The sequence below is a fragment of the Protopterus annectens genome, chromosome 6.part0 (assembly GCF_019279795.1).
Source record: "Protopterus annectens isolate FY-2018-M chromosome 6.part0, PAN1.0, whole genome shotgun sequence".
In the NCBI taxonomy this organism is placed as follows: Eukaryota; Metazoa; Chordata; order Ceratodontiformes; family Protopteridae; genus Protopterus; species Protopterus annectens.
In genome coordinates, this window is record NC_056737.1 from 1,110,136,765 (window position 1) to 1,110,163,904 (window position 27,140).

Sequence of the window (27,140 nt, forward strand, 5' to 3'; positions counted from 1 at the left end):
TTATGACTGGTGGGAAAGCACAGTGGAAAGAAGTGTGGTGAAATGTCATGTTTATGACATCATTACTGTGGAAATGTCATGTTTATAACATCATTACTGTGCAAATGTCATGTTTATTAAATTACTTTCACTTACAATATACATTCTGCAAACAGTGTGGAACTACTCAAAAAAAACTGTAAAGAAAATATGTGAATACATGATGTTCTGTGGCTGGACATACAACAGCAAGGCAACAAACCAGCCAATGAATTATAAGTCAGAATCAGCCAGCTAGTTGCACAGTAAAAAGTTTATATTCATACAAGACAAATATCTACAAGTTTTTGCAGATGGTGAATAGAAAGGCAAATTCTACTGACTGCATAAATCCCAAGCTTTTCTCTATAAATGCTCAGTATATTTGACAAAGAAACAGGAAAAAAAGCTTATAAGCTACTATTTACTGAACGTTTTATTTGAAATTTCTTCTGTGGCACCATGGAAACGACATTTTGAATGTATCAGCTGCATTTAGAGATAACAAAACTTTAAAGTTCTGTTGTACAGTCACCGAGAACCACAACTAAGCAGCAAATAAGGCCTCAAAACAGGTGCACTTTGTTGCAAAACAACACATTACATTTCATTTTAGCTGTAGACATACATAAAAGAAATGGATGTTTTATTTATTTATTTATTTGAGTGAAGCACAATGTGCTATTTTTAGACCAGTTACAATCAGTGTTTTTGGATTCACGATTAATGTTCCTAAGGTGGGGAAACAGTTCTGATAACTGCTAAAAGGACCACCAGTTGTGGAAATACTGTACTCAGCAGTCAGTTCTAGTCCTAAAATAGTGTTCGATCACATTTAAATGTCAGTTTCACTGTAGCTTATGAAAGGACAGCACTCGGCCAGTAGCAAGTGCATTTATGTAACACAGTTAAATTGTACTACGATTTCACAACATCCCACTGGTATGAATATGGCAAAAATAAACAAGGAACTGGGCTGAAAACTTCAGAAGTTAAAGTTAGTGCTTCACAGTCTGTGGTAAAAGCTTTAGTAGTGTTAAACAAGATGCTGCGAGTCTGAAAGGAGCTTATAGATAACACTGGAGAACCTGCACCACGTCAGACTGCTGCAGCACACTAAACACCCCACTGTAAAACATTCCTCCTAGGTGTTTACAGAAACCAGCACAGTTCTTCCTTCCAGCCCCCCCCCCCAAAAAAAAAAACGGATTTATTGCAACAGTCCTCAAAGATCCTTTCTTTATATTAATTACACAATCAATGTCCACAGCAATGAAAATGACTTTTGTCAGATGACTTGAATTAGCGACCCATGGTTGGCATGACTACAGCAGGACCGGTCAGTGTTGCATCTTCTGCTTTCCACTGTGAGATGACCGTCTTAATGTGTGTGTAGAACTGTATGCCCTGCAAATCAATCAATTGTTAATTGTAGCATTTACGTAACAGAAACATATACTAAAACACACAAAAAAAAAATCAGCAAAACAAAGTAAAATAAATGCAGAACAAAATACACTTCCCAACATACCTTAAAATGTATAACGAGCAATATATCCTGACTACTGAAAAGGCAAGACACTTTATGTAAAGCTCTGGTTGCAATACTTATCCTTAAATAAACAATCTAAGCTGCGGTTTTAACATACTGCCACAGGTCATCTGCATCCAAACAATTAGTTTACAAACAAATTATCACCTTGCACAAACAGCTTATCAGAGTTGCTGTTTTAATGACAATTATACTGGTGACAAACTGTGCCACTGATGACTGGCAGAATATGCAATTAAACAACAAAGACAAACATTACAGCATTAAATAATGAAGTCACAATATCTACAATAACCTAAAAAAAAAAAAAAAGCAAATCATCACAATGCATTTTTGTATGGGGGACAAACCCCCACAATCCCTTACTTAAATATACTAACTACACGGTCACACAACAATGGGAAACGAGCAGAGAGCATGGGAATGAAACTGTTCCTGCTTTCTGTCTGCAGCATTCCGGCGCTTAAAGCAAAATTGTTGAATTGTCTCTGCAGATCACAAACTGCAGAAGCAAAGCAAAATGCAGTGCATGCAGCACATTTTTTCAGCAGAAAATGACAGTTCACAATGTACTTTTAAGTTCCTTATCAGTTCTAGCAGGAAAAATATTCAGTCAAAGCAACATAGAAATGGGGATGTAAATATAGGTGTTTATGTTTTCACAGCTTCTACTGGTGAAGGGAACAAAATGGACAGCACATACTGGATGTCAGCAGGTCTCATAAGGTGCCCCCCCCCCCCAAGGACCAATCTCAATACCGGAAGAACGTCAGGCACCCAGCATTACTGCAGCACAGGTTAAAGCTGCATTGTCCAAGACCAAGAATTCAGCTTCCATGGGACCCAACAATATCCCTGGCTGTATTCTACACGAATTACAAAGTGAACTGGAACCACATCTGTGTCTCCTGTTCACTCACAGCCTCACCTCAGGCTTTGTCTCTACCGAACGGCGCACTGCTACAGTCATCCCTCTCCACAAAGGAGGAGCGACTACAGACCCTGGGAACTATCGTCCCATTAGCCTGACAAGTCGGATATGTAAGGCTATGGAGCGCATCATCATTGACCTAATTAACAAGGATATAGGGAATCTGCAAACTCTAGATCCCATGCAATTTGGTTTTGTGAAAGGTAGATCATGCCTGCTCAACCTGGTTGACTTCTTTGAGTCAGTCACCAGAGCTGTGGATGAGGGTAAGGTAGTTCATACAGCCTACCTCGATCTGGCCAAGGCCTTTGATACCATTCCTCACTCAGGAATTTTTGATAAACTCACCAAACTAGGCAACAACTCCTATATCGTTAGGAGGGTTGCAAACTGGCTCACAGATAGAACGCACGTTGTTAAAGTAGCGGACTCCAAGTCACACTGCCAACCAGTCACGAGTGGAGTCCCACAGGGATCAGTCCTGGGTCCTCTCCTGTTTAGCATCTACTTCTCAGAAGTCCAGGCCAACACGGAGGGACTCTGGCTGACCAAGTTCACAGATGACTGCAAGCTGGGAGCCATTATTAACCCGCAAAGTGATACAGACATCCTACAGAAAGGCCTCACTGATACCAATGACTGGTGTCGAAACCATGGCCTTAAGCTTAATGCCAAAAAATGTGTTGTCATCCCCTTTGGGAAAACTCAGTTCCCACTAATTACTACATCGATGGGAGCCCACTGAACACTGAAGGTGTTATAAGAGATCTGGGGACACAGGTTGACAGCAACCTCTCCTTCGACCACCACATTGCCACTGTGGTCAGAAAGTCTTTCTATGTGGTATATCTCATTACCAAGGGTTTTGCATTCAGGAAGAAAGAGGTCATCATCTCTCTCTACTCTTCCCTCATTAGGCCAATCAATACTGTATTATAATGCCCCATTTGGCATGCACCTCACTGGACACCTGCAACAGCTGGAGAGGCCACAAAAGTCCATCATGAAGAGAATCCTAGGCCTTAAACACATGTCCTACACGGACAAACAACTCCAGCTATTCTCTGTCTCATATCATCTACTTAGAGGCGATCTCTGCTCGACTTACAAAGCCATGTCTGACCCAGCTCTGTTAGAAATGCTACATCTAAAGAAATCCCAATCCCGCTGCACCAGACACTCCAGAGACCTCAACCTCATTACCACAATCAACAGACCCTGCTGGAGGGACAGGTTCATAACCCAGAGACTGCCCATGTTCTGGAATAGACTTCCCATACATGTCAAGCAGAGCACCTCACTGGCCCTCTTCAAGAGAGATCTTGATGATAGGATAGGAAATAGAAAGTTCACCCCGGGGATCTCTCCAGTGGCTCTACTTGATACTGGGAACTAATGTCAGGCGGCACAATGCCAGGGCACTTCTATGGGCTAGGCTTATAACGTCTCCAGAGCCATTAGCCTAGTACACACCTATGAACAGGGATCAGTCCTGAGACCTCTACTTTCTGGAATCTATTTCTCTGAAGTATAAGCAAAAACTAAAGGTCTGTGGCTGACAGTTTGCTGATGACTGCAAATTGGGAGCAGTCATAGACTCTCCAAATGATGTCAACATTCTACAAGAGGGGCTTACACAAATAAAAGATTGATGCCAAAGTCATGGCCTTAAACTCAATGCAAAAAAAATATCACCATCCATGTCAGTAAGAGCAAAGTTCCTGCCAAGTACCACATCAATAGCAACACAATGAGTAAGCACTCAGTGGTGAGAGACCTGGGCACACAGGTTGACAGCAAACCCACCTTTGCCCACCATGTCTCCACAGTGGTAACAAGAGCATTCTATACTGCCCATCTCATAAGTACGGGCATTTCCTCCCGAAAAAAGAACTTATAACTTGTCTGTACTCTTCCCTCATCAGGCCAATAAACGAGTACAACGCCTCTTTTTGTAAGCACCTACGGCAATTGGAAAGACCACAAAGGTTCTTCAAAAGGAAAATTCAAGGTCTTCAGTATCTCCCCTATGGGGATCATCTGAAATCACTGTCACTTTGCTTCTGAGTAGTCTGCATGAAACGGAATAATCTCTGCCTTGCTATACAAGGCAATCTCTGACCCTGCCTTATTGGAAATGCTGCATATCCGTACTATGTACGGGTTTACTCGCTCTAAAGACCTTAACCTGCTATGTGATATTAATAGAACCTGCTGGAGGGAAAGATTTGTCTTCCAGAGGTTACCTCACCTTTGGAACAGACTCCCACTTCATGTCAAACAGAGCACCTCAATGGCCCTTTTCAAATGCAGTATGGACGATTGGATGGGTAACCATAAATTCACCCCAGGGGTTCCACCTGTGTCCCTCTTGGACAGGGGCAATAGGTACTGATCATGGAAATAAGGGCAACATTTGACTAGGTTTGTAAGTGCCCTAGGGCCATTAGCCTAATAACTTCCTATGATCCTATGATGAGGGCAACATTAACATGACACAGTCTGATGACAGCAGTGTTGCAGACAACACTACCACAGAGGGCTCCCCCACATCACAAGGTCATGTAGAGGTAAAGGCTGCAACCACATCAACAGTGTAGGTAGCCCATCTGTGAGTATTAACCCCGCTTGTAATACTCAAGAGCTCCCAGCCCACACAGCCTCTGACATTCATATTGCCTCAGATGTGTGCATACCCACTTTATGAGTGTGGTGGGTGGAAGCTGTGGCATCATCATGGCTCCAGCTCAGTGTCTGATCTGGTAAAACACTCAGCATAAATCAGATCATGTGTAGATCAGTGATCTAGACACAAAGCATTATGGGGACCAAGTGTGTTCTGTGGCTGCATGGTGAAGTGCAACAACTACAGTGAAACACAGTACAGAGACAGGCAGTTGCCGCTGTTGAGTGAGTCTATGATGGCAAATGTGGTCTCCATGGGAGAGAACCTTTCCTAGTCTACTGCTTCTGCAGGCTATGTAGTGTGTGGCCATGGCTGGGTCTAGGCTACACTGGCACATATCACACAGACCACTGCTGAGATCGCTTCACTGTCAGTTAACTGCAAACAGCCTTCCCACATTTGGCTTTTGGCACTAAGATTCCTCAGATCAACATCTGGAGCTCCTCACTAGGTTGCTAATGAACATTCCTAGAATTCTATGCCTTTGTTACTACCTCAGGGCACAGACTGTCATGCTTACTGTTTACCTTTGTCCACATCATGGATGTTAAAGATTTGTAGGATCCCACCATGGCTGTGTGCCCTCAATTCTGTAGTCCTACACTTACCCTGCCACAGCTTGTATCAAGCCCAAAATCTGCAGGCTGAAACAAAGGACATTAACAGTCATGACGCACAGTTCAATCCCACCAGTGGAAAATGTGACTCCAAACTCTCACAATCTGCTCAGACTGAGTGGCTATTAAATTCAGCTCTCATGACTCTATTCCATATTCCATTGTTGCTGTCAGCTGGTGCACAGCATAGATGACATCTCATGCATTTTATCCCATTCTGTCTTTCTCGTGGCCCACAGTTAAACACCAGAAACTGCCTCTTTACTAGTGTCACTACGTATGGTGCTCGATTCTGCACTGTGTGTGTTACTGCTGCTACTTCCTCATTCCCCGGACTGTACAGCCTGCTATTTCACTGCTGGTCCTACTGCTATAGTAGACCCTGCTGCTGCTGAAGCTGTTTACAAAATGCCACACTATGCATCATGGCACACCCTACACAGATTTTGCTGCAGGTGTCTGGTGCATATTGCAGTGACCTACCTAATATGTCCAGCCATTGGAAACATCCCTTCTCTTGTTCAAACATATGCTCAATGATATTATGAGTTTCTGCACAGGGAGAATTGCATGCTTTCTTAGCCATGATTTAGAGCTGTGGATGGAAGTCACCATCCATGGCTCCAAAGTCTACCCAGTATCACCAGTAATACACACAAATCAAACCATTATCCATGGGCTGCTCTGCTTGCATGGTACATGTGTATACTGCACTGTGTAACCCACCTACATGTGTACCTAATGACTAGTTGACTCTGTGGAAAGCCACCTTGTACAGGCAGGACATACGCCATGTGTGTGAATCATGGGAACTGCCAAGGTAGGGCATGGACACAAAGTGCCATGTGCATTACAGACCATCAGACACCTGAGGGAGTGGAATCACTTCCTATGGATTATCAAAATTCCAGATGGGGTCTTGACAGCAGTGTGAGTGTACTCTGTCAGAACTTCAGAGAGCTGCCTATGCTGTAAAATGCTTACACAATGCTGGTTCGCTCTCCCTGTAATCTTGCAGAGCCAAATACGCTACTCTGCATACTACAGCATAATGCTGACGTACTGCTACCGGATATGCAAAGCTGACACCTGCAACAGCCTAAAATGCCCCCCTCCGCTGGTCAAAGAAAGGTTCTTGCAGACAATAAAGGCAATACTACACATACCTATGTGAACACTACGATGGCACTTCACTAATCCTATGTGAACACTACGATGGCACTTCACTAATCCTATGTGAACACTACGATGGGCACTTCACTAATCCTATGTGAACACTACGATTGGCACTTCACTAATCCTATGTGAACACTACGATGGGCACTTCACTAATCCTATGTGAACACTACGATGGGCACTTCACTAATCCTATGTGAACACTACGATGGGCACTTCACTAATCCTATGTGAACACTACGATGGCACTTCACTAATCCTATGTGAACACTACGATGGGCACTTCACTAATCCTATGTGAACACTACGATGGGCACTTCACTAATCCTATGTGAACACTACGATGGGCACTTCACTAATCCTATGTGAACACTACGATGGGCACTTCACTAATCCTATGTGAACACTACGATGGCACTTCACTAATCCTATGTGAACACTACGATGGGCACTTCACTAATCCTATGTGAACACTACGATGGGCACTTCACTAATCCTATGTGAACACTACGATGGGCACTTCACTAATCCTATGTGAACACTACGATGGGCACTTCACTAATCCTATGTGAACACTACGATGGGCACTTCACCAATCCTATGTGAACACTACGATGGCACTTCACTAATCCTATGTGAACACTACGATGGGCACTTCACTAATCCTATGTGAACACTACGATGGGCACTTCACTAATCCTATGTGAACACTACGATGGGCACTTCACTAATCCTATGTGAACACTACGATGGGCACTTCACTAATCCTATGTGAACACTACGATGGGCACTTCACTAATCCTATGTGAACACTACGATGGGCACTTCACTAATCCTATGTGAACACTACGATGGGCACTTCACTAATCCTTCTTGATTGCGCTTACATGTGGCAGTTCAACTAACTGTCCTTGGATCCCTGCACACCTGGCGTTGGCACATCTGCTGGTCCATAATGGTACTTTCTGCAATGGTGCACATGGCATGGCTCCATTAGCAGCTACTAACATTTTCAGCTACAATCCCGCTACTCTGAGCACATTACTAGCTTACATCAAACTCATTGGTGTTCACAATAGGTTTGTGCCCTGGTGCAGTGTGTCTGCTTTATACATTATGGAACTGCTATGTCATGTTTGATGTCATTATTTCTCCTGCCCCACTATGTGGTATGTACAGTTAGTGGTTTACTGTGTTAGCAGTGTTAGCCTGTCTGCTAACTGCATCCTTGTATGCTTTATTTGTATGGGATCCCTTATTTCCATGCAAATTATGCGATCATTTGCATGCCGTGAGCTGTGCTTTGTCTATGAATCACCCATGCCCTGTGTCTTGCCATTCCCTCAATTAGTATGCACTGTACTAAACCTCTACAAATCCTGGTGTACGTTTTAACAAAAGACAGCAGGGGAAAGGTAGAGTATATATATTTAAGAAAATGCAAATAAGTTGTGTGTTGGAATGTGGAAGGGACATGATTTTTTTTTGTTTCTGAAACACAACCACATTTAGTTATTAAAAACAGAATATTCTACCAGCATTTTATTTAACATACATATTACTTCAGGATTTTTTTAAATGTTTAATTTCTGTAATTTATCATGCACACGAGTGCTAAATCATTGCAAGCTAAGCAAGCTAAGCAAACTAAAGTGTAGAAAGAAACACTATCATACCGAATTAGTACTTGCATTTTACCGCTGGGATAATTTAGACTCTTCATATGGTACTTACCCATTTTATGGGTACTGTATATCACAATGACACCGATGTAACTGTCAAGACTCTGGCAGCAAGATTATTTTACAAGGCATGACATTTAGCAGGTGTATTTTGGTATGTGTAAAGAAATAAGATTTAATATGCGACATCTGATATCTGAAGTAATTTGAAAGATATTTAATATTTTGTCTTTTGAGGACACCATCCTGTTAGTATCTTATTTAGCACAATGAAGAACAAGCCCTCATGTGAATATGCAAATTTGTATTGACAAATTACATATGTGAAAGGGAACTTGTAAGATACTGATGGACATGTTATTTTATATGAGTATGCAATGTGCGTCTGTCACTTTACGGATTTTAACATTTATTTTTCTATGATACAGTTAGCAGACAGGCTAACACTGCTAATACTAGACATCCCTGAATATGTAATTGAATGCATTGTACAAGGACTCTTTCTTCAGATGCTAAGGACTATTAGACATTTAATCTCAAAACTGATATTGTGTCTGACATTCGGAAATGAATTCTGCCCACATACATGACAACTCCATTTGCCTGGGAGGGGAGGGGGAGAGAGAGAACGCACAATGACTTTGGACACGTTTACGATATTGTGCTGATATTAGCAGAGTATCTTTTTGCATATTGTTTAGTATAGGTCGTAAGTCACTTATGTCTAGTACATAATGCTTCGTTTCCCTAGTTGTGTGTACTCCATCTTACCTGTTATAAGGGATAGTAACTGGGCATTTATTTTAACTTCTTTATATTAACAATCTGTCACTTCATCTGAAAGTATCACTCACTTGTATTTATTTCAGCCAGCTCAGATAGACTGAAATTATAGAGCATAACCAACATGAATACAGTCCCAGAAGGTCCACAGAAGCATACAGACATCACTTTATGGACAGTGTTAAACCTGCAGACAAAGATGTACAGGGTGATTTAGTTAACTTAGATTTCAAACATCATCCCAGTTACCCACAGCAGATTAATGAGGCACGAAGATCTGACAATAACAGGTCAAATGAAATTATTGCTGGAAGGTACCTAGCACAACTCCCAGAATGCACTTCCCTGAATCCAGCTAAGCTGACATTTTCTAGGAATTTGTGCTCACAGAATGAAACTCCTAGAATTGGGTTTCCCTGAATCAGGCTAAGAATTAACAATTTAAAGTTAATGCAATTTAAATATAGTTCGGAAGTTCTTATGTCAGTAAACAGTTAGGTTCTGTGACCTTTTTCAGTCACTTTAACACAGCATAGACACATCAGCCATTGTAAAATATATCCAGGGTTCTGGCCTCACAGAAAAAGAAGGTGTGGAGCGTATGTATGGAATATGGAGTCTAGCCATGATCCCGTTTTTTTACTTTATACTTTTATTTTCTTCTACTTTCAACAATTTCCAACATTAACAACATATCAAGCAAACTATTAACCCCATGGGGGAATATTTTTTTTTTGCATAACTAAAATTTTAAAACTTTTGGAGGAGAGAGTACCACCCTAATTAATAAATGATAACCTTCCTACCATCATAAGTTGACTCTCTTAACAACTTGCCACTAAATCCATGGTCGCCATTTTTGTGTGTACATTTGCTACATATCCTCAGTTACCAAAAAATTCACCAAATCTGTAAGAAGCTTATAAAAATCTTCTACAGAAGGGGGCAGGGTCGTCTTTCTTTTTTCCTTGTTCAGTAATGACTTATTCAACAAGCAAAACGACACTCCCTGGGATTCATTAACACCTGCACTAAGTGTACACCATTCTGAGTGAACAGATAACTAGCATAACTCGCACCTTCTTCCCCCTAATTTTAGTTTTCCTACTGATATTCTTGCAGCTTTAAATACTGAGGGGGATTCATAAAGTTTACCCTGTGTAGACTAAATGTAACTTAGTATAATCTGAGTGACCAGAAAGCACAAAACATGTGGTAGGGATGTTCTTGAATACAGCTTGTGTACACTTAGTTTAGATGTCATTGAATCTGGCTCACTGTTTGTAAAGCATATTTGTACTTGTCTTTGCCAGACTTCCAGTGTTAGGAATTCCACAACAGTAGTCCTAATGCAGAGGGGGGAACCTTAAATGACTATAAAGTGGATATGAGGAATTGCAATTAAGCTTTATATCTCATAAATGTCATACAATTTACAAAACATCTGTGCTCATGTGGCTTACAACCCTTCATCACATCACCAACATAATCCTAACGTGTCAGACATGTACTTAATTCTGCTTGCAGTATAAAAGTATCCACATAAATATTTCCAGCAAAAGTTCTAAATCTGCACAATGGGTTGCATGCTTAAGGAACACACAGAAAGAAATGGTGAAATACAGAGACGATTTATGAAATAAATAAAAGGTCTGGAACATATGAGAGGGAGAGAGGGATTTGTTATTTTAAACATATATAGTATGACCTACAAGAGGACAAAGGGATGATGCGACATTACTTGTTAAAATATTTATGGATTAATTATTGCTTTTTTACTGATTAGGCCCCGAGAAGAATTACCCTATCAGTGGCCCTACAGCTGACACTAATAAGTAGTTAAAATCTGCTTGTGGTGACCTTCAATTAGCAATGGGCAACAACCCTAGATTTGTTTACCGAACTAACGCTAATTTAAAATTTCTTTTTCAACATCCTAGAGTGCCAACAAGTATTAGAGTTAGAGGTACTACAAGTTGCAGAAGTTGCAACTATTGTAAATATATATTGAAAGATTCAGTGTTAAGCCTTGGTGAATTTTGTATACAAGTGAGGACAAGAGCTGGTAACTGTGGAACAAGGGATATAGTCTATATAGCTGTATGCCAAGACTGTAATAATTTTTACATACGGAAAACGGAGAGAACTCTTCGCAAAAGAGTTTATGAACACATACATGCTATTAGACAAATAAAATACTAACAATGCCCTGTTATAGACATTTGGAGAGAAGTACCAGTTGTAGGGGCTTCCGTTTTGGGATTTTAGAGATTGCAGAGAGAAGTCCGAGGGGTGGGGATTGAGGTACAAATTGGAAAGAGCAGAACTTTGTTTGCAATTAAGATACAATGCCACCCAACCCCCAGGGATTAAGGATTATATTTCAATTATGCCCATCCTAAAGTATAAAGCACTTGAATTATAAGGCTACGTAAGGCTGCTTACAACACATTTTAAAGCATTTATCTATTTTAAGTGTTTTTTATTGTTTAACAATTGAGTTCAATTTCCAAAGCATTTTTAGAGTGTATTTAGATTTATAGTATTTATGTATTCAAACACGGTCATATTTTAATGAATTTAAATGTATGCCAATAACTGTGTTATGATTGGACTTTTAGAGTATTTAAACATTGCTACTATTGGTTATTCAGTTCTGATGAAGTCCAGGGTTCCTGGACGAAAGCGCTTGACTGAATTTTATGTGTACCTTGTTTTTGGATTATTAAACTCTACCGATTTTAGACTGATATTTGAACTTGTGTCACTGCAATTTTGGGGCTACTGCCAAGCCGGGCGAAAAGGTATTTGTGTTCAAAATCTGCTTGTGGTAACGGTTTGCGAGAGAGAGAGAGAGGGAGGGGACAGTGCTTAGAATAATTTACCAAAAAATCAACACAACAGGTACCTTCAATTTCAGCATGGCTAAGTATATTGTCTCTCTAAATCTGACATGTGGCAATAGCAGCAGGCTATGTGGGTTATAATTATAATCTTTGTTCAACTTTCTCTGAGTTTTAAATGTTTTTTTCAGTGTCTCACCACTATTTTTCTGCGGTGCTAAACATTCTCTAGTGTTTCCCACTGAAACTAGGGTAGCTAGTAGCTGTAGCATAGTCCAGATCTGGGCCTACTGCTTCTGGAACTGTTTGTAGAGGTTTGTTCTGAGCATGCTTTCCAGGCCGCCTTGGATTGGAAGGGGCCTATATGCACTTGAGAGAACTGTGTTGATTGGGACCCGACTAGTAAAGGGAGGCCAGTCTAGGGCTTGGAATAAGCATTCTCATTGGTCCTTTTTAGTTTTGCTAGAGTTTTTTTTTTTTTCCAAGTCTTAGCTTCTGGTATTTAGGCCCTGCATCTGAGCAGGTTTCTGCTTGTTTGTGCATTGCACAGCACCGTGCACTGACTTGCAATTCTGTGCCAAAGCCGGACAGTTGAATTCAATACATTTTCCCTTAAAATCCAGACAAATATCCACTCACCGAGCTCCTCTGTAACAGTTTCTGAAAAAGCCACCCCTAGTGACAACAGTCTTCAATCTAGCATTATGGACAGTTGGACTACCCTTATTTCTCCTGCCAGCCTTGTTGACTTAGGTCTCTTGCGACAGTGTAACAATTGCCTCATGTACACAGACAACCCTCTACTAATGACACAATCTAGTACAGAGCGCAAGACATGGATTTACACCAAGAATCTAAAATCCATGCTCTCTCTCAACTCACCCACCACTATTCATATAGTACCCCTTACTCATACACATAACACTACTTAAACACACAGTATGCATCAAACATGTAAATCCACATATAAAGAGGTTCTCTTGAAAAACTTACTGAAACATCAGAAAATTCTAAAACACAAGTTTGCTACAGCTAACACAGTTTCCACAGCACCCGTGACATGCCAACACCAGTGTCTCACCCACAAAGTCCATAATGCGTAACACTCAAAAACCAAGTTTACTTGTCAATGAAGACTCAACACTGAGACACGTATGTCCCACTCACCACACAGAACAAGGAGAAAATCACAGTCAGCTGCCTGTCCGGTGCCAGGATTCACCAAATCATACATGCACTTAGGTCTCTCAGCAACAAGTACAGTTATGACGGTCATAGTTCATGTCGGTGTGACTGACCTGATACATACCTTGCTGCACAATATGAAGAGAGACATGGTTAAGCTCTCAAAGTATGTGTCCCGGGCAGGTATGTCCCAAGCTGTGAGCAGCATACTACCCTCACCTAGAATGATGCCACAGTACAAACAAAAAATGATTCATTTCAATAACTGGTTTAGTTTTTGGTGTCATTCTAAGGGGATCTATTTCCTGTCTGTCTGGGAAGCCATGGTCGACAAACCTCACTGCTTTGCCGGAGACAGTTTGCACCTGGCACCCCTAGGCTTTTGGCTGCTGGCAAAGGCTCTTGCATGCCCCATAGTGCCTTTTTTAGGCAAGATCTCGAAAACAGCATTACCAATGTGAAATTAACCAATCAGAACAAAATAAGGGTCATACTGCTAAATGCTAGGAGCTTAAACCAAAAACTGCTTTCCCTGGAATCACTTCTGTCACTAGAAAATGTAGATGTCTGTGCAGTCACAGAAACCTGGTTTAAAGCTGCAGAGAGTACTCTAGCCCTGCAAGGTTACAATGCCTTCCACACCTTTAGACTGCAAAATGAACATGTGAAAACCAGAGGAGACGGTCCAGGTTACGGTGGATAAGACCCTGATTCAAGTCCTAGCCAGTAATAGATCCCCCTCCATGGGGGAAGCCAGCTTAACCAAACTGAAAACAATCCAAATTTTACCAAACACACTTGCTATGAGGGACTTCAATTATCCCACCATCTACTGGGAAACCTACTCTAGCCCAAATTCGCTAGCATAAAAGTTGCTTGACTTTGTGAATTCAAATGTCCTGGAGCAAACTGCCAATACCTCAACAAGAGGAACAAACATTCTACATCTGGTCCTCACCAACATGTCAAACAGGTGCACTGCTGGAACTGTTGGACCCTCATTAGTTAAAACTGACCACAATTCAGTCACCTTCGAACTGACACTACACCAGAACTCTCAAAGGGTGAAATCAGACTAAAACACTTCACCAAGGCAAACTATACCCTCCTAGATGAAGGTATAAATGCATCCCACGCCCCACCCCAAGCTGAAAGTGGTAGCTATGCCGAAGCTTACACTAATGTCTTGTACAATCACTTGCATAAGTGTATAAACTCGGTTGTACCAGACAGAATCAAAGCCAGAGCTCCAAGAAAAATCAAGCTGCCATGGTTATCATATCACAATACCTAAAGAACTTGCACAGCCAAATTTCACCTGCAGTTAGCAAAAGTTCACAAGGAACAAATACACGGAGTTAAAACTATGTAAGGCAATTTCCAAGACTCCAACTAATAACTTAATTTGTTAAGTCATGCATTAGTGTGTATTGTTTTGGAGTGTTGAATCTGCTGGAAGGATATTCCCACCCCCAAGTACTCAACTTCACTCAGAGGCCTTTTACTGCCGAGGGTGAAGCTATATTAACATTTCAGCATATTTCACTCTTATCAGTGTAATACATCCCTGGAAAGACATTGAAAATCCCATAACTATAAAACTAGATGCTGTGACTCGACAAGTATTTAGAATTCAGATACCTTGCCTTTATATACATTCTACCTCACCAATGGTTTATGGTGGCAAACCATCGGGGGGGGGCTCTTCCCGCTCTGTTTGCTTTGCTCACTCCACTCCCCTGCGTTTCCCCCATATCCCACCCACCCCAGCACCTCTACTCTTATCCTAAGCACACCACTCCCCTCTCATTCCTATGATCCAATTAAATACAACTCTACCTTGTCCACACCCACATTACATACACACCTTACTTTCTTTTATTTAGCCAATTGTATCTGCTCTCCCTTACATCCATCACCTTGAATTCTCATGCCCTCTATTATAATTCTTTGCATCTTACTCTACTTTACCATCACAATACAATCACCACCTCAAACTATCTTATGGTAACTCCAGGCTTACCATCGTCTCTTCTACTATACACACAAACTAACATTGCACCATAATTTTACTACTGACCAATCACATCTCCCCCACCTGTCCTTATCACAAACTGCAAGGCAAAACACCTAACTACACTGTCAAAGCCCACTCTGAAGTCAAAACATTCTAACCTTACCTTCAGCTTCACACATCACATGATAACGATCTCTATTTACACCCGATATTACATTCAGACACACAAATATCCTTTTTACTATTTTTAAACCCACTATCACAGTTGACATGCTCCTCCTAAACTTGTCTAGCCTCTTTACTCTTAATTCTCAACTTTGCTACAACTATATCTTTGCATACTCACACACACCAATAACAGTCAACAACCTCCTCCAATCATCACATCAATAACCAACACAGCTTCTCACATATCTCCTCTCAGCTTTTCCCCTATACCCTCCCATATTATTCAAGCCACACACTGGCCTCCTCACCTCAAATGAAACCACACTTGACACCAGCACCATCACCTAGGAATAAAAAACACTTCCCATGGTACACATTCCTCATTACCTATCTATTCAAATGTGGAGACATGCATCCTAACCCTGGCCCACCCTCTAATCCTAACCACAAGAGTAACCACAAAGATTTAAACATACTTGCTCTGAACCTTAGAAGTATATGTTCATAAGGTCATAGGTTAGTACTAGGTTAACTGCCCTTGCGAGCCACTGTAAGCCTAGCCAATTATCCCTTGTGAGACTCAAACCCTGCACCTTGTGTTTGTAAGACAAACACCTTAATCATTAGGCCACCCTCCCAACCCAATGTAATAAAACAGCCCCACTGCATGCCTGGATTGATCAAAATAAACCTGACATACTAGCCCTTAATGAAACATGGCTACACCCTAATGTAAAAGACTCAGAAATAATACCTCCAAACTTTGCCATAACCAGAAGAGATGGATCTAAAAAAAAGGGGGGGGGGGAATAGCACTTCTATATTACTCTATGCTCAGCATCACACCCTACACCAGTAGTATACCTATCTTTTCCAATGCTGAGGTACTAATGTCTTTTTTGAACTTCAACATATCAAAAATAATTTGCATAATAGTAATATATATCCCACCAGGTAACAATACACCATTGTTGGAAAATATTTCATCCTGGACATCCCAAACAATTAACCTTGAAACAATAATCTTAGGACACGTAAATACAGTTTGGCAAAGCATAGCTTCCAACTCTCCCACAAATACTATAAATCTGTAAGTTTTTTCTCAGCTTATCAATACTCCAACAAGATACAGCAAAGACCTTACACCTGCCAATACACCCTAGACTGAATCATAGCATCCCACCCTGCCAATTACCCTTCGTCTGGTACACTGTCTAGCTCCCTGAGCGACCATCTACTAGCTTATTCCATTAGAACAATCTCCCAACAGCTAAGAGTACACACTATAAAATTAGTTAGGAACTCAACTATTTTTTGTCAGCATAAATTCAACATCTCCTACAGGAAATAGATTGGACAACCCTTAAACAACTACCCCTTAATGATGCTGTACTATACTTTAATAACACCTTCCTTCACATACTTAACACACTAGCTCCCATTCATATGAAAAGAATAAAAAAGAACTCAGCACCACGGCTCTCTAAGGAATGTAAACACCTGATGAAGCAAAGGGACCTAGCCTGGTCAACCTGGAAACAAAACAAAAATTAACAAAATCATGTTAATTTCAAAACACTACATAAAGTGACAAAACTAATCAACAGAGATAAGAAGTCATATTATTCCCAGCTTCAACTCCAGCATAAAAATCAACCCCAGTAAATTTTGGCACTCCATATCTTCTCTACTTAACCCTGGAAGAAATGGCGAGCACACCTCATCACCTGATACCCCCTCCATCACAAATGGCCAAAAACTTTAACAAGCACTTCATAAAAATCAATTTTGGACCTACTAACACACATCCCTAATGCTGGACCCCCACCCTTCAATCTATTCAAACACCAACCCAGGACCATCAGCTACTTCTAACCCTGTCATTATTAACCCCCCTATCATAGAAGCTTACTAGGCTATTGGTCCTGAGGCCCTTACAAGCCTAGCCAAGAATTTAGCCTATATTTAGACAAATCAGCACCCGATGCCCATGTCCAGCAGGGACTTGTGTGGAATTCCAGGGGTATAGTTTTCATTTCCCATCCAGTTATCCAGGTTGCACTTAAAAAGGAGTAAAGAGATACTCTGCTTGATGTGGAAAGGGACCATCTTCCACAGATGGGGAAGTCTCTAGGACACAAGGGATAGGGCTTTTAGCCCATCTGTGTATGGCATATGTTTGAGGCCCTGGATTCTCCTGGTGAGGAACCTCTGTGGTCTCTCTAGCTGCTGCATGTGCTTTGCAAGATACATGCTGAAAGGGGCATTGTACTCAATCATGAGCCTTACAAGGGAAGAATACAGGGATGTTATGACCTTGACCCTGGATGAGATACCCTTACTTATGAGGTGGGCCATGTAGAAGGCTTTCTGTACAACAGAAGCAACATGGTGGTCAAAAGTCAGGTTGCTCTCAACCTGGGTGCCCAAATCCCTCATGACGGAGTGCTTAGGATGTTATTAATGTGATAATTTGCGGGGACGTCAGTCTCCCCAAAGGGGATGATGATGCATTTTTTTGGTATTCAGCTTGAAGCCATGTTTCTAGCACTAGTCATTTGCCTGAGTGAGACCCTCTTGGAGGATGTCCACATCACTAGGGGAATTGGTGAGAGCACCCAGCTTGCAGTCATCTGCAAACTTGGTCAGCCATAGCCGACTGGTTTTGGCCTGCACCTCCGAAAAGTATATCTCAAGTAACAGAGGCCCCAAGACCAAAACCCTGGAGTACACCACTTGTTATGGGTCTACTGCTTGAGGTGGCTTCCCCTATTTTGACTAGGTGGGTTCCATCAGTGAGTCCGTTTGCTACCCATCTGGTAAGATATGGATTGATGCCTAGTTGAGACAATTTATTATGCCCGAGTGAGGAATAGTGTCAAAGGTTTTGGTGAGGTCAAAGTAGGGGGTGTACACCGTCTTCCCCTCATCCATGACTTTGGTGACTGTCTCAAAGATGTCGACCAAATTTAGCAGACATGACCTCCCCTTGACAAAGCCAAACTGTGTGGGATCAAGTGTTTGGAGGTTGCCAATGTCCTTGTTAATGAGGTCCATGATAATCTGTTCCATGGCCTTGCAGATCAGGCTAGTTAAGCTGATGGGTCTATAATTTCCCAGACTGGTGGACGATTTCTTTGTGTAAAGGAATGACAGTGGCTGCCCTTCACTGAACTGGGACAGAGCTATTACTCAGGCTTTGGTTGAATACAGTACCTAATGGTGCTGCAAGTTTCTACCCAAGTTTAGGTAGGATACAGCCTGTGATGTTATCGGGTCCCATGGAGGATGTATTTTTTGCCTTTGAGAGGACAATGATGACCTGCTCCCTAGATACAAGGGGAAGGGGGCAGGTACTGGGGATGTCCTGATTTACTGATGGGGGGCACAGGGGTAAAGTTTTCGCTGAATCTGTCAGCCAGCAAGTTTGCTATATCAACAGCATTTGTGTATATGGTGTCCTTGACCACCAGTTCTGAACAGATCTGGGTGCTTCCTTAGAGGTTGCAGACATATGTGATGAAGGCCTTATGATGGTCTCTAGTAGACCTGGCCAATTTAGACTCGAAGTTTGCTTTGGAGGATTTCACTAGCGCTCTTATTTGCTTGTTCAGGCTAAGGAGACATTGCTTCCAATTGGGTACCTGCTCATTCTTGGTCTTGGACAGCAATTTTTTCCTTTTGTTGTAGAGTTTATTTATTGCAGATGTCTATCAGACAGGTTTACTCTTCCTTGCGGAGGATGATTTATTATTGTCGGGTATTCCTGATTCCATGCATCTATATAAATGCTCGTATAGTGCTTTGGTGTAATTTTGGATATTGGTGCCAGTTCCTACAGAGGGGGAAGGGGCTGTGAAGCCGTTTATATAATCCCTTAGGAGGCTGTAATCAGCTTTGGAGAAGTTTTTATGTCTGATCCTAGCTAGAGGGGGGTTGGGGGGAGATGGCGACTTCGAAAGTGACCGCTCTGTGGTCGGATCTTATCAGGGAGGATGATACTATAGGGATGCTGCAGTGGTTACTCATGTTGGTTAATACCAATTCCAAGATATTATTACCCCCTGTGGGGGTATCAACTAGCTGTTTTAAGGCATTTGCACTGACAAAATCAAGGAATATCTGAGCATTTGTGTTCTGGCATGAGTAGTTCATCCAATCTATGTTTGGGAAATTAAAGTCACCCAGGATCAGGGTAAAAAGTTGAATCTTGATAGATTTGAACAGGTCCAAATAGGTGGATTGGGCAACTTCAATGGTCAACTGCACCCAGAGTGTCTCCTGTGCGTCATACTGTTTGACCAACTTGGAGGTGAGTATGTCTTTAATGCATACTGAAACTCCACCTCCTCTGGCTTTACTGCCCACAGTTTGGGGTTTGAATGTATGATAGAATGAGTAACCAGGTAAAGCTGGGATGCTCTCCGCAGCTTTGAACCAGGTTTCTGTGACTGCACAGATGTCAGTATTTTCCAGGGTTAGGAATGCTTGCAATTAGACTCCTAGCATTTAGCAGCATGACATTTAATGTGTGTTTTGTTGAAATTTTTATGTTGGTAGTTTTAACCTAATCACTTTTCCTAAAAAAAGGCACTATAGGGGAGGGAAGAGCCTTTGCCAGAAGCTTGAAGCCCAGGTAAGACAGATGCAGGCCATCTCTGGCAAGAATCGTGATCAGTCGATCATATCTTCCCAGGCTGTCAGGTACTGGATCCCTTTGGAATGGGACCAGAAACTAAGCCAATTGCTAAAGCCAACCATTTTCTGTTTGTACTGAGGCATCATTCTGGGTGACGGCAGAATGCTGCTTAAGGCTAGGAACATACCTGCCTGGGACACAATCAGTGAGCTCAATCATGTCTCTCTTCATATAGTCCAGAGAGGTGCATCTCAAGTCATTCAAGCCAAAATGGACTATGACAGAGTCATAACAGTACCTGTTGTTGAGAAACTTGACTGCGTGTATGATATGCTGGATTCTGGCACCTGACAGACAACTAATCTTGACTTTCTTCTTATCCACCCCGGTGAAAGGCAGATCTGTGTGCCTCACAATGGAGTTTCCTATGACTAATATGTTGGGTTTATGGTGATGCCTTAGTGGTTGTGAGGCACAGATGTGTGGACTATGAGTGGTATGTGGTGTGGAAGGCTGTGGAGATTGCGTGTGTTTTTGCCTCATAGGTCTCCTTTGTTTGGGTACGATTATGTGGAGGACCTCTGCATATGTGGGTTTGTGTTGTGTAGGTGTGGGTGGTATTTGAGGTGTAGTGATTGTATTGACAACCTTTTCAGTGCCAGATATACTGGCTTGAGGGGGAGAGAGCTTGGACTCTAGGTTCCTAATGGAATTGCATCTCTTGCAAATTGTGTTCCTAGGTGGTAGTAGTAGACGGTTATCCGTGTACACAAGGCAGTTGCTACACTGTCTCAGGATGCCCGTATCAGCCAGACTGGCAGGAGAAACTGTAGGAAATTGTCAATCCATATTTGTCAGAATCTGAGGGAGAAAGGTCAGGGAGAGCTAAGGGGTGGGCCTAAAGCCCAAGTGCTTAAACCAAAACTAAGAGCTTAGAATAACATTTAAGAATAACACTTAACAATTTAGACAGACTACAAATAAGCAGTAATAAATGCAACAGAAAAGACGCAGTTGAACACTTTAGAGAACAGGCAGCAAGTAGCAGGAAAAAGCAAAGCAAGACGAAGTAACAGAGTAATAGGAAGATACACAAATTAGAAAATATAAGCAGCTGAATAAAGTGTTTTTTTTTTTTGTTTTGTTTTGTTTTTTTATAAAGTAATAAGGGAGAGAGCAGGAATAGAAGATAATTCAAGGTTAAGGGACTAAGGGGTTTGGCCTTCCCAAATGATATCCGTATTAGGCAGAATGAGCTAAACAGATGGGACTGGGAGGAGTGTCCCAGATCAAATTTACAGCAAACTGCAAAAGCCTCCAAATGTTAAGAACACAACAGCAATAAGGTGGGAGAAAAAAAGTTTCAGCACAGATATGAAAACAATGCCAGCAAATATATACATAATTCAGTCAAGCAAAAATAAAGACAGTGCAGAACTCTGAACAGTTAAAAGTGCCAAAAAATATACTTATCAGTTCTATATTTCCAGATTGTTTGAGAAGCACTCTGTCAGAACACAAGGAGATTCTAGCAATGATATGCAGGAAGTTACAAAAAGGGAATATTTTTATACCAGCAAGCCTTGAAACAATCAGATAACACAAAAGCTGTTAGATCAGTTTTACCAACTTTAAGAAAACAACAGCAATAGGGTGGGAGAAAAAAAAGTTTCGGCACAGATCAGAAAAATGCCAGCAAATATATAAACAAAATGTCATACAAACCCCATTCTCATTTCAGCCCATACCCACTGACACCATTATGAAACTGCTACAAAAACTAAAACCCTGCTTCACCTCAGCTGATAATCTTCCACCACACTACCTCAAACTGGCTGCTAACTCAGTCGCCTACCTAATCAGTATATTTATAAATAGTCTTTATCTGAATCAGAAGTACCTACCATATGGAAACAATCTCAAATCACCCCCATCCACAAAGGAGGCAACTCTTTTGATCCGTCCAATTTCTGTCATACATCCATCTTGTCACCCATATTCAAAATTCTCGAAAGAAGCATCCATCAGCAGGTAATGCAATACCTATTGCAAAACAATCTTGTAACCAAAACCCAACATGGCTTCCCACCTAGCCACAGCACAGCTGCACCCCTATTATCTTTTACAGACACAGTGAACAAGGCCAGAAATCCAGGATGCTATACAGCCTCACTATCCCTTGATCTCTCCAAGGCCTTTGACACAGTGTCTCACCCCTTACTTTTGAACACACTGTCTAACTTAGGCTTCTCACATAACACAGTAAAATGGGTTCAGAGCTACCTCAAGGATCGTAAACAAGCAGTGAAATGGTCCAATGAACTCTCATCCTTTCTCCACTACTGGAGTCCCTCAAGGCTCCATCCTAGGACCCCTATTCTTCAACATTTTCACAAACAACCTTCACACTGCCTCTCACCCTGGGACCCTCATTCAATATGGTGATGATTCCACCATAATCTGTACTGCTCAATCATTACAAGAACTACTTTCAAAAACTCAGCAGCCTTTTACTGCAGTCGAATCCTGGCTAAGAAATGCCCAACTCTCTCTAAATCCAAAGAAGACAAAACTAGTGCTCTTTCATCCCAAAAACATCTCCCCTGTCACTGATCATTTCAAAATCCTTGCATTTGACAACACTGTCATACAAATATTGCAGGAAACCAAACTTCTAGGCATCATCATTGATAAACTTTCATTTGACCCCCATATATACAGCAAAATACAAAGAAAACTCATCAAAAACTGGGACTCTTGTATAGAAACAAGCATTTCTTTACTGCAGCAACCAAAACTACCCTTGCAAAAACATTTTTACTTCCCTCCCTTCTTTATGGTGCTCTATCCTAACTTACAAACTTCTACCCTAAGCAAAACAGTGCTACAACAAAGCTGCAAAGTTTGCCACAAATTCTAAATATCACACACACCACTATAAACTACTCCTACAATTAAACTGGCTTGAACTCCCCAACCAAATTGCCTTTATTCAGCTATCCACCTTGTACGACCTTATTTTCAACCCTACTGCCTGCCCTACACTAGCCAGTCTAGTCAGACCTTGCACACCAAATAGATCCCTATGATCAGAAGACAAAAATCTCTTTGCCATCTCAAAACCCAAAAGAAAACTAGGTCATTCTCTCTATTCATACTCTGTCTCTATACTTTGGAATTTACTGCCTCTAGCTACCAGGTCCATGCCTGGCCTAACCCATTTTAAAGCCTCTTTAAAAAATCATCTCAAAAATACACGGCTCTGCTCCTGCATAAAGCCTACCTACTGATCAGATCTTCCTCTTCTTCACACTAACCTCATCATCCTCTTCTGTCACATTTCAAACCCTCACAGACTGCAAGATCCTAAGGCTCTTGCAACTCCTCCTCTGTTTCTATACCATCTCCTTATGGTATTGCTCAGGCTTTATTGCTTCTATTCATCAGTCAAAGACTTATGAAAAATTACATTTTAAATGCTTTTGTCCAGAATTTTACCTCTGTATTCTTATGAGTTTCTCACGAGTGAAAGTTAACAAATTTCACATTCTGCCCACAGGGCAACTTCACAAAGGAAAAACAAAACTTCTGGGTGGTGGGATCTGACGTATACTTGAACAAAAGTATAGACAGCTAATCACATTTTAGGGCACTGTGAAAGTCTGGGCCCACATTATTAAGAAACTGAGAACTATGGTAGCTTGTTGAATTACTGAAGACAGAAAAACAGTAAACCTATGTATACTGTAAGTGTTTACCTCACTTCACAAGCAGCTACCATGGGAAAAGGAAATCAATTCTGGACCAATGAAGGATTGATCTTATAGCTGAAAACAAGACCGGCTATAGGAGAAAAATACAAATGGTTTTCTTTTGCAGATAAATGGTATACATTTCTCCTGTGCTTAATGAGTATATTCTGGTGAAACAGACAATGCCCATTCCTGGACAACTGGGTTTCAGATTTCCTATACTTAAAATAAATAAATAAATAAATAAAAAATACATTGGTTATTTTCTATAAACACAGACAGACACTGCAGTTATAGTTCCTGTCTGTAAAAGATGATTTTCATCTAAGGGCTGGTTATCTGCATTGGGAATGCTGGCACTGCTTATGAAAAGGTCAAAGTCTGATTCATCAAAAATAAAATCCTTGGAGATAAAAACCTCTTGCTAAAACATAGTTTATTTGTCCTAAACAGATAGCAACATCTTGAAAATCGCAAAAAAACAAAGCAAATCTAAATCCAGCAGACTAAATGGCTAACTTATATTCACGTACAAATTCAGCATTTCCTCAGCTTAGGCACTTTTTTTGGAATATTTTTTCCAAATTACAAACTTAGCATTTCCTCAGCTTAGGTGCTTTTTTGGAATGTTTTTCAGTCATAATTCACACTTCTTAGGTGACTGTTACATCATTCAATAAATCATCCAACGACAGTTACTATTCTGTAAGATTTCTTGTCTCATAACGATTACTTCTTACATTCCCAAATCCAGTAAATTTATTTCTAGAACACGTTCATAGGTACTTACTAGGCTATTGTTCTATGAGCATCGTAAGCAGCCTAGTCTTAGATTTCCATGACTATTTTTAGCACTCATTTTGTACACAAAATGACCAAGAAATAGACTGAACAAGAGGTATTTTGGGACATTTACATGCTTCCCCTATCCATTGGGCAAGGCAGTGCTAAACTGGGCATGAATTTGCAGTTATTCATGTTCTTCTTCATTCAGCTTCCCCCGGTTAGGGGTCGCCACAGTGGTTCACCTGTCTGCTCAGGATTGGCAGTGGAGCTTTTACGGTGTCAAGTTGCCAGCCTGGCACCCAACCTTCCACAGAAGGCGCACACACGCAGGCACTCACGCCTAGGGCCAATTTGGAGTGTCCAATCAACCTACAGCATGTCTTTGGGATGTGGGAAGAAACCGGAGCATCTAGAGGAAACCCACGCGACCACAGGGAGGACATGCAGATTCCACACAGAAGGCATCCCAGCCGAGGATCGAACCGGAGAACCTCTTGTTGTGAGGTGGCAACACTAACCGCTGCACCACCACGGCTCCCCTTATTCGTCCAAATTACATTTGAATAGAGTAACATAAGTACTTTGCTTTATGTGGATTGGAAGATTACTCCACAGAAGCGGTATTCTCGGAGATAGAAACCTATCCTCCTATATGTTCTACTGAGATCCCTTGAACAAGTGTTTATGATACCATTGGACTTGCGAATGTGTAACAGGTCTTACAGGACTGAGTTTGTTGAAGCTGTATATGCGAGGCACAGGGCACCTGTCAGTATCCTGTATGATACTGAGAAGGAAGACAAGGCTTTGAAATAGTCTGTATAGTTTTTACGATTTAGGCCTTTGACTTTTTTTAGTGAGAAATCATTGTGGGCATTCCAGTTGTGACAAGTGTTTGGACAAGTACATAACAAAATGGGTATTATACTCTATGTTTGAACTAAAAAATGTAAAGTGGAATGATTACGTCCCTGAATCTGGACGCAGTACATTTAGATACTAGCTATGAAATGAAAGGATTTTTTTACAGCAGCGGATATGTGGTGATCAAAGGACTGGTCAATGTCAACATAGGTTCACAGATCCCCAACTGCACGATCAATTTTCAGGAGTGTGTTGCCAAAGTGACAGTCAAAAAAGGAAGTTATGCTTGTAGATGGATACAATTACACTCTTGTTGGGATTTAGTTTTAGTCCATGGCTTTGACACCAGCTGTTGTTTTGGGACAGGCCCTCTTGAGGGATCTAGGGATCTTCTGGGGAGTTTATGATGGCACCAAGTTTGCAACCCTTATCATTAGTTTTGACCTCCAAGAACTAAATGCCAAGGACTGAACCATAGGGTAAATCACTAGTGACGGGTCTTTTGGAGAAGGTATAGCCACTCATCCTAACTTCCTAGGTTCTACTTGTGAGCTTATTTTCCCGGGTTCTACTTGTGAGCTTATTTGCTATCTAACAAGTTGCATAAGGATTTACGTTTAGCTGGGAGAGTTTATTTATGATGCTCAAGTGTCAAATGCCTTTGAGAAGTCTAGTTATGCAGTGTGCATTGTTTTCCTCTCATCCATTGCTTCAGTAATTTATTTGGATCCATTGCTTCAGTAATTTATTTGGATAAAGCCTCGACTATGACCCAGTCTATCCGGGTTAAATTAGTGGCTCAAGCAATTGACAAAGTGGTAGGAAAGGGAAGGTATTACATAGGTGGTGCTTTGCGCAGATCCTTGGTGGTAGTCAGAGAGGTCACAAGAAGAGGCATAGTCGGAGGGTGGAAAGTGGGCCTGGTTGAGCTACAGCAAAGGCAGGGTGATGTACCCTCGCTTACACTGCATACCCACCCAGACCACACTACCTCCAGGGAGGGGGAAAAACATGGTATGTCATACACAAGAACCCCCCCCCCCTGCAATAAAGAGAGGTATTGATGTACTGAGCCCGTGGAAGTCTAAGGATCCATTACTAGTACCAGCAAAACCAGATCAAGTCTGGGGGGGGCAAGGAGTTAGCTGGCAGATCCAGCATGGATGGGGCGTGCCGACTGGACCAGCAAGAATAAAGCCTGGAGGGAGGAAAAAAAACTTTTTTAAAGTTGATCAGGTTAAGTAGACAGCAGCCGGCCCCTGATGAATCTGAACTGGGTTGGGTCAAGAATCTAAATGTCAGTCCCTATGCACATGGTATGGTCTGTTTGGGCATACAGTACAAGAATCTGTAGCTTACCTATATCCTTGTAAATTAATTTTATGATAATCCTGCCCATAGTCTTACCGATAAGACTGGTTAGGACTATGAGTCTATAATT

The 27,140-nt window shown here is 41.4% G+C and overlaps 1 protein-coding gene across 1 annotated transcript in view; it reads right to left on the reverse strand.

The window, feature by feature from the left end:
- Positions 1 to 436: 436 nt before the first annotated feature.
- Positions 437 to 27,140, reverse strand: part of ALDH6A1 (aldehyde dehydrogenase 6 family member A1) — a 403,302-nt gene continuing 376,598 nt past the window's right edge. Inside the window, exon 12 of the mRNA XM_044074724.1 lies at positions 437 to 1,425. Within this exon, the coding sequence (XP_043930659.1) occupies positions 1,321 to 1,425 (105 nt within the window). The 3' untranslated portion in view covers positions 437 to 1,320. The remainder of the gene's footprint in view (positions 1,426 to 27,140) is intronic.